Source organism: Danio rerio, chromosome 2, assembly GCF_052040795.2.
Source record: "Danio rerio strain M-AB ecotype USA chromosome 2, GRCz13ab, whole genome shotgun sequence".
NCBI classification, from domain to species: domain Eukaryota; kingdom Metazoa; phylum Chordata; class Actinopteri; order Cypriniformes; family Danionidae; genus Danio; species Danio rerio.
Window position 1 is genome coordinate 6,013,625 of NC_141022.1, and position 8,876 is coordinate 6,022,500.

General features: G+C 40.3%; 1 protein-coding gene across 6 annotated transcripts in view; it reads left to right on the plus strand.

Moving 5' to 3' along the window:
• gnb4a (guanine nucleotide binding protein (G protein), beta polypeptide 4a) overlaps positions 1-8,876 on the plus strand; it is a 29,803-nt gene that overhangs the window by 19,350 nt on the left and 1,577 nt on the right. For 4 of the 6 annotated variants that reach the window (XM_087240433.1, XM_087240432.1, XM_087240431.1 and 1 more), the window contains 5 exons: positions 875-1,037; positions 1,129-1,195; positions 1,406-1,607; positions 5,574-5,790; positions 7,411-8,876. The exon at positions 7,411-8,876 is cut by the window's right edge and continues 1,577 nt beyond it. In XM_087240433.1, coding sequence (XP_087096559.1) covers positions 875-1,037; positions 1,129-1,195; positions 1,406-1,607; positions 5,574-5,790; positions 7,411-7,517 — 756 coding nt within the window. In that variant the 3' untranslated portion in view covers positions 7,518-8,876. Of the gene's footprint in view, positions 1-874; positions 1,038-1,128; positions 1,196-1,405; positions 1,717-3,301; positions 3,479-3,565; positions 3,690-5,573; positions 5,791-7,410 lie in introns of those variants that run through there. The other 2 variants (XR_015478207.1, XR_015478206.1) reach the window with 1 other exon arrangement.

Below are 8,876 nucleotides of genomic sequence, written 5' to 3' on the forward strand. Positions count from 1 at the left end.
TGGGCCACAGCACCAGAAGACCACTCCGGTTGTCATTCCTGTGAGCTAAGAACAGGAAACTGAGGCACACTGGCTCACTAAAGTTGGACTTGAAGATTGGAAAAACGTTGCTTGGTCTGATGAGTCTCGATTTCTGCTGCGACATTGGGATGGTCGGGTCAGAATTTGGCTTAATCAACATGAAAGCATGGATCCATCCTGCCTTGTATCAATGGTTTAGGCTGGTGGTTGTGCTGTAATGGTGCGGGGGATATTTTCTTGGCACACTTTGGGCCCATTAATACCAATTGAGCATTGTATCAATGCCACAGCCTACCTGAGTATTGCTGCTGAACATGTCCATTCCTGTATGACCACAGTGTACCCATCTTCTGATGGCTACTTCCAGCAGACTGTCTCAGACTGTTTTTTTTAACATGACAATGAGTTCACTGTACTAAAATGGCCTCCACAGTCACCAGAACTCAATCCAATAGAGCATCTTTGGGATGTGGTGGAGCAGGAGATTCACATCATGGATGTGCAGCCGACAAATCTGCAGCAACTGCATGATGCTATCATGTCAATATGGAGCAAAATCTCTGAGGAATATTTTCAGCACCTTGTTGCATCAATCTATGCCATGAGGGATTAAGGCAGTTCTGAAGTCAAAAAGGGGTCTGACCCGCTAATAGTGAGGTGTACCTAATAAAGTGGCCGGTGAGTGTAAATAATATGAGGTCTGATCGAATTAGTAAATAAAAGAAGCTTAAATCAAATATAAAAAATGAATTCAAGTCAAATAAAACGGAAAACTACAGTTCTGTCCTGTTCTTTCAAACCTGTGGATTGAAATGTGGAATGTCTTTTTTTCATTTTTGGGAATTCTTTCTAGATTCATGCCATTCCATTAAGGTCATCATGGGTGATGACTTGTGCCTACGCTCCTTCAGGGAATTATGTAGCTTGCGGAGGCCTGGACAACATCTGCTCAATCTACAGCCTTAAAACCCGCGAGGGCAATGTCAGAGTCACTAGAGAACTGCCTGGACACACAGGTAACCCGCGGCATCAGCATTCATCTGTGTCTATCCGTCATGCTGTAAAGTGACGCTCGTATTCTGATGTGTTTCTCTTTCTCTTCCCCAGGTTATTTGTCATGTTGTCGCTTTTTAGATGATAGTCAGATAGTCACCAGCTCTGGAGATACAACATGGTAAGTCTGTCAGGGCACAAAATAGCCATTTTAAAACATTATTTACATTCAACAGCATGAAATGGCCTGAAAAAGCAACCCACACATTGGATTTGTAAGCTAAAACTTGTAAAACAATCTTGTGTAAAATGGAGAGTATTTAATAATGATTTCAAAGACTTGACTGAAAGAGTGCCAACGCATACACAAGGTCGTCTTTTTCTTTTGCAGTGCTCTGTGGGATATTGAGACTGGTCAGCAGACGACCACATTTACTGGCCACAGCGGAGACGTGATGAGCCTCTCCCTCAGTCCAGATTCCAAGACATTTGTGTCGGGTGCCTGCGATGCATCCTCCAAACTGTGGGACATTCGAGATGGAATGTGCAGGCAGTCTTTCACCGGACACGTGTCTGATATAAATGCTGTCTGTGTGAGTTTCAAAGTGGGAAGTCCTCACCAGTGTCTGATATTGGTTTATTAGGGGTCCAAGCGTCACCAAAGGTCACCATTCTGCCTTAAAACTGATCAGTAGACCATGGGCCTTTTTCATTAAGGAGATTCAACCAACTCTGAGTTTAAACTTAAGCTTTGAGTTGATTTACAGAGAGATTAAAAACTCTTGAGTTTTCAATTTCAGAATAGCTTATCTGAGTTGGGTCAATCAACTTTGAGTAGAAGACTCAGAGTTAAGCTCACACACCACGGCTATAAAAAGGCATTATTAATGGAGTGCAGATATTACGAGTGACCATGGCAACATCTTAAAAAAGAGTTTTTTTCTCCAGCTGAACTTGATGTGCTCATGCAGAGTTATAGCAAATATGACCATATATTTAAAAAAGCAACACCATTGCATCAGTGAAACAGACAGTTAGCGTGGGAAAACAGCTCAAGTTAATGCGTCATTTTTACATTTAAAGTATTTAAATATTTAAGTATAATTTAATAAGTAATGTTATGTGTGACGTTTATAACATTTTTACACACGTTCCCACTTTTATACACATTGATCAGTTTAATGGATTTAAAAGTGCACTTGTGTGTCTGCCTCTATTATTGATCAAGTGATAGAGGTTGATGTGACATTTAGAATGTAAGCAGGACTAAACAATAGTTTTTAGAAAGAATAATTATCCCATCTTGTAACAGTACATGTCCCTGTTAAAGGTCAGTGAATTTAAGCTAATTATTTATTATAAAAGGACAAGCCTATCTCGTACGTGACTTTGTTCTTTGTGTGACTGAAATGTAGGCAATAGCTATTTTTCCATCCAAACATATTAATTAAATTTATGTGCAAAACTGGAGTATCGTATAAAAGATGTGCGAATAAAGCAGCGTTTCTATCCAACAAGTCAAAGAGAACAAAATCGTCACTTCCCGATTAAATGGGCGCCAAATATCAACAGTAAAATTGCAGAATTTACTGCGGTAGAAGAAGCTGCGTCAATCTTTTCTTTATTTAATAAATGGACTTGCGCCTCAGAAGACAATGCTGACACACAATGAACGCATGGGGCCGTTTGAAGCCATGAGATGCGGAAAACAGACGCTCTTGACATGCTCCAGAGGCTCTGGAGGACAATAATATAATAACATTAATACTGAAACGGTTAAGGCGTTTTAGAGTGACTCAAACAACATTTAACACACATAATTTGTTCAGTAAAAGTGTTTCCATCGTAGTTTAGGTGCATCTTTTCTATTGACTAAAAGTTTATACTATTCAGTTATGCGTGTTTTTTATGCATATTTTCAAAAATTATGAGCATCATGACATTTCCATCAATCGTTTTGTATGTGCATATCCTAAAAGAGCATTAAAATAAGTGGGTGGAAACGTAAGGCTAAGGCGAGAAAAACCGCTTCATCTTTAACAAAGGGGAGGAGACCGACAGAAACTCAGAGTTTAGAGAATAAAACCTGTTACTGACCAGGTTAGTTTCACAGAGTAAGTTACCACAGTAACTGACTCTGAGTTAAAGTCACAGGCTTGACTTACCCTGCTTTCTCGAGTTTTACAAACCTGCCATTTTAAACGGAAAACCCAGAGTTTCTCTCATTTCAGGGTTAAAATACTCTGTGTTTTCACTTAACCTCCTTTCTGAAACGGGCCCCTTATAGTTAAGAGTTTACCACTACACTGAAATATTGGGGTAATTTGCTTCTTTGAAAAAACATAATTTTACAAACTAGTCCTTGGTTTTTCACCTAATCAAATCCAAAACTCTGGAGTCAAAATATATCGAAAATTTCGATTCAGGTTCGCCACAGGACAGACAAATGTCCAAAGTGGACGGAGCCACTTTTGCACAAATATCCATAACTATTCAATGTACACTCATTGTGAGTTTGGTGATGATATCTCATTTAAGAGTACATGCTCAGTCAGAAGTCACTGTTAAAAAGGACACTGTTTGACCACTTGCTGACACTACAGTGCAAAAAACAAACAAACATGAAAGTAACTTTTAACCAAGAAGTCTGACTGACTTGAAAATTTGGAAGCAGTTTCTTTATTCAAGGTGGCACCAAAATCCATCAGGAGATTAATGCATCTGGAAAAATAGATGCCGTCAGCTAATGAAGTTTCAACACCTTTTAGACAAGCTTAAGTGAGTCGAGTTGGAATAAAGAACCAGCATAACACGTGTAACATATTCTAAAGAAGCATGACAGTGTTTAACAACAACAAAAGGTCACACTTTGTTCCCGTTAACGCTGCCAGTTAAATGTGACCCAATTCCTATTTTTTGCTCATATGAGACACAGATCGGATCTGTTCTATGACCATGTAAACAAGAAAAAACACTTACATTCTGATATTCAGAGATCAGTTTCAGGCCTCCTTCATATGTCGAAATAAATCAGATATAAAGTGCATATGTTTAAATGCGACTATCATGTAAACTGGCAGATCAGATTTATTGAGGCATTCGGTTTTGTGCATCATTAAACTTGCGACAATGTGGTACTTATCCACAGTTTATTGACGTAGAAGGCGTGTGGAGACGCCGACACGGTAAATAATGACAACAGGAGGAAAGATGTCAGTCGCCACAATTTGCTCCCACCAGACCCGAGATCTCTCTCGTAGCCACAAATTCCTCTGAATGGTTGAGGACACCATATATAGACCAGGCGCAAGCTGCGATGACTGCTCTTTCCCTCCTTCTCTGCCTCAAAATCATTTCAAAGTTGGGCGAAGTTCACATATTTCACAGAGCTAAAAGCAAGACTATTTCTTTCATTCTGGCTGGTGTGGCGCAGATGCTAGAACCCGCCTTTACGTATGCGTGACGTTGTAAATTGTATAGCAAGGGTAAACACATGAACCGGATATGGGTCACAATTAAAAAAAATTTGTAAACGGACAAGCAAAAAAATCCGATATAGACAACAAATCGGAATTGGGCATCAAGACCTGACCAGATTTCGACCAATGCTATGGAAAATGCTGTTTTTCTTTGGTAGTTGACCTGAAATGGTTGGGTTTTGTTATTTTTGTTTCACTTTAAACTAGTTACAGATTTATTAAAGGATAAACAGTCCATTTTTACAAATACACCTATTGGTGTTAAAAAGCTTGAACCCGGTAATTGCTGCCTGCAACTATTTTTTCTTATCAAATCTGTGTTGTACATTTTCAGGCCCCGGTTTACTTTAAACGATATTAAAAAAAGAGCTGAAATAGTTTGTTTTGACAGTTCGAAACGGCTCACTAAAGCACATTTATTTGGGGAGTTAATTTTGCTTCCAAACACCTTTCAGCTACCATTGAGAAGATCACGCAATCGGTGGGTGTGCTCTGGAACTCCGCCTTTTTTGATGTGCTTCGTATACACAGTGTTAAGATTTAAAACAGGAGAAAAACATCCAGCACAACAATACTAAGTTAGCCACATAGATACACTGGAGGTTGAGTAGCAGAGCTGGTATAGATGTACGATTGCTCGCGGAGAGTTTTTAAAGACCTTGAGGGTTTCACACACTGGATGTAAAGCATAACCACATCACTTCTGATAAAGTTCTAAACATTGTTTGTCTATCTACAGCAAATAAAAAGCATTGTGCTGTTCCGCTTCCCGTGCGGGAGGCTGGAGGAGGCTACTTGCCTTTATATGAAACTGTTCTTCTCACAGCCACCATTGTTGTTGTTGTTTAGGAGTAGCGTGGCTCGTTTACAACCCCACCTACTGCAGCGCAGAGGTGCTGAAATATTCGAAAACAGTATGCAGTCACTCAGCCTTTTCAACCTTTATTTTGCCCTCGAACAAACAAAGAAATAAAAAAAACTTTGTTTGAAGTTTACTGGGGCCTTTACAGTTCTTATTACTATTAAATTTGTCTACTAATGTTTATTTCAAATATGATGTAATTTTGTTTTTCTCTTCAGTTCTTCCCAAATGGTAACGCATTCACCACGGGCTCAGATGACGCCACTTGTCGTTTGTTTGACCTTCGCGCGGACCAAGAACTGATGATGTACTCTCATGACAACATTATCTGCGGCATCACCTCCGTGGCCTTTTCCAAGAGTGGACGACTGCTGCTCGCCGGCTACGATGACTTCAACTGCAACGTGTGGGACATGCTGAAGGGAGAGCGCGCAGGTGAGTACTTCAGACAGAAAAAACACTATAATTAAGGCAAGCATCAACTATTTTTCATACATTGTGTTTATAAGAAACGTGTTTTTTATCTGAAACCTGCTATCAGTATCCTTCAAGCAATCACCTACACCAGGGGTGCTCAATCCTGTTCCTGGAGATCTACCTTCCTGCAGATTTCAGTTGCTACCCATATCAAACACACCTGAACCAACTAATTAGGACCTGAACACCACTTGATAATTACAGGCAGGTGTGTTTGATATGGGTAGCAACTGAAATCTGCAGGAAGGTAGATCTCCAGGAACAGGATTGAGCACCCCTGACCTACACCATCTGTAAATGATAGTTAACCCAAAAAACGAAAATTCTGTCAATTATTACTCGCCCTCATGTTGTTCTAAACCCCTGAGACCTTCAAATCAACTCAAATGAAGATATTTTTAATGAAATATGAGAGCTCTCTCGTCATCCAAAGACAGCAATGGTCCTGAGATTTTTAAAGTTCAGAAAGATAAAAAAAAAACATTGTCAAAACAGTCCATGTGTCTACAAAAATTATTTTCTGCACACATAAAACAAAAATAAAGACTTAATTCAACAGTTTCTTCTCCTGATGCCCCATTCACACGGGGCGTCAGCATCAACGCTTCCCATTGACTTTGAATGGGTGACGTCAGGCATTGCCGTACTGCATTGTGGATGCGTCTTCGCCACTTCAGCTGCATTGCTCGCTGCAGAAGTTGAAAATTTCTCAACTTTTCAAGAGCCAATGGACGCGTCAGCCAATCAAATCGCTTTATGCAAATACTCCAGGTCAGATAGTAGCCGATTGTGGACTAATTTCATTGGCTGACGCTGCTATGACAATTGCGTCAGCCTTAACTTCAAACACGCCCTCTCTCAAACATTGACGCTGAAGCCCCTTCGATTACTGATGTCCATGTCTCTCCCCTGTGTCTGTATGTTTGTTTTGCCTCTGTGAAAATCAGCGCGTGCCCAAACGGAAACTCACATTTTTATGCACATTTTTATGCACCTTCCATCTTTCCCTCCCCCAACACTCCCACCTAAACAGAGCTGGACACACCCACTTTCCTAACTTTTTCCTAACTAGAGATGTGAAAACAGCCAATCAAATAGCTTTATGCAAATATTCCAGCTCAGATAGTAACCGATTGCGGACTAATTTCATTGGCTGACGCTGCTATGACGATCTCGTCAGCCCCAACTTCAGACACGCCCTCTCTTAAACATCAACACTGAAGCCCCGTTTGAATCTGCCGTTAGTGTCAGTATAAAGTATTTATACCAGACGCAGCATGCAGGAAAAAAAAGGCACTATTCACACGTAAATAGATGTGTGAACATTTTGAGTTTACTCGCTTCATTTGTGTGTCAAATTTGCTTTATTTGCATATGAAATTCACAATAGACGCGAATTTGCATCTTTTATCTTTTCTTGATTCATGTTGTAACGATGAACAAGGTCTCAGGCCATTGAAGCAACATGAGGTTGAGTAAATAATGACAGAATTGTCCTCCTGTAAAGTGTAATGTGAAAAGCCCTGTAGTCTGTAAACTATTAACGCTTTTTTTTTCTGCTCTTTTGTCGATTTGAAGGCGTTCTAGCTGGGCATGACAACAGGGTCAGCTGTTTGGGGGTGACCAGTGATGGCATGGCTGTGGCCACCGGTTCTTGGGATAGTTTCCTCAGGATATGGAACTGACCTCAATGGACGAGACTCTTTCTGATCTCACAGTCACTGTAGTGCTGCCACACATGACCTCTCCTGTTTCTCACCTCCTGTTTTTTTTCTTCCATCTTCTCTCTTTCAATAGTCACACTACCCCACAATCCTTACATTCAGCATTGAAGAGCCTCCACAGGGTTTCTTTGTCTCTGGCTTTTCACGAGGCGGCGGACAGACTGTGTGTTGTGTATATATCAGTGTTTGGATGTTCTGATGTGCGGATACTCAAAATGGGTGTCCATATTTTCTTTTCTCTGCTTACAATATGTTTTACTTCATCCCCCAGTCACAATACCACTGTATGTTCCTCACCTATTTGCCAACGCAGCAGCAACTGAGAGATGAGGCTCCAATTGTATTATAGGCCATCAGTGTTTGACTTTTGACCTGAAGTTTGGTCTGCTTCTTCAGCTAGTGTTGCTTTGGTTCTATCTATCAATGGTTTTGGCTTTGGTTGGTAGAGTGTAGTTGTGAGAGGAAACACTGATGATTTGGGGGGGGGGGGGGGTATTTGTCATCCTTTAAGCCTGACAGTAACATTTGGTATGTTTTAGACTGCATCTACTGTCAGCCTGTCTTTACTACCACTAGATAAACCGTACTGATCCAGCTTGACAATTGTAATACCTTTATGTTTAACAGGATGGTTCAGCCACAAGTGAGTTTTCATCATTCACCGTCCATGTTTCATACCTGTATGACTTTATTACTTTTGAGGAAGGCTGTTCTGTTCTGTGTTTTCCAAGCATTCACCTTAAATGGCTACTGGTGCGTTTACAATTGAAAAAGGATTTAAAAACACCGTAAAACGTGCGTAATAGTGGTCCAGAAAATGTTTGCGAAGTCTTCTGAGTAGAGCTGTGGTGAAGTCATTTGAGAAATTAATTCGGCATCGATTCAAAATGCATCTCTATTCTCTCTCAAATCAATTCCGAGCTGAGTTTTTCTGTATGCTTTACAAACAGCTGTGCCCTGCTTGCATCTATTTCCTTACAAATACCGCTTGAACCTAAAATAATTGTTAATGGACAAATGTGTGGGAAAATGTTTATAGTGAGCTGCGTTTACATTAATATCCTGACATAAAAGAAGCCTTACATGACAAGTGCTTTTCCTTGTGAACATTGTACAGTTAAAACAGCCTAGAGTGTTGTCTGTGGTTCAACAATAAGCTAGTGCTGTCTGACGTTTATAACTAGCCTACAGAGTTAAAATGTTGTTAAAAACCAGCTTAGGGCACCATCTGCTGTTAAAAACTAGCCTGTAGCACCTAGCATAGAGTTTAGTCTGCAGTTAAAAGCTAGTCTAGAGCGCCTTCGGCCATAAAAAAAAACG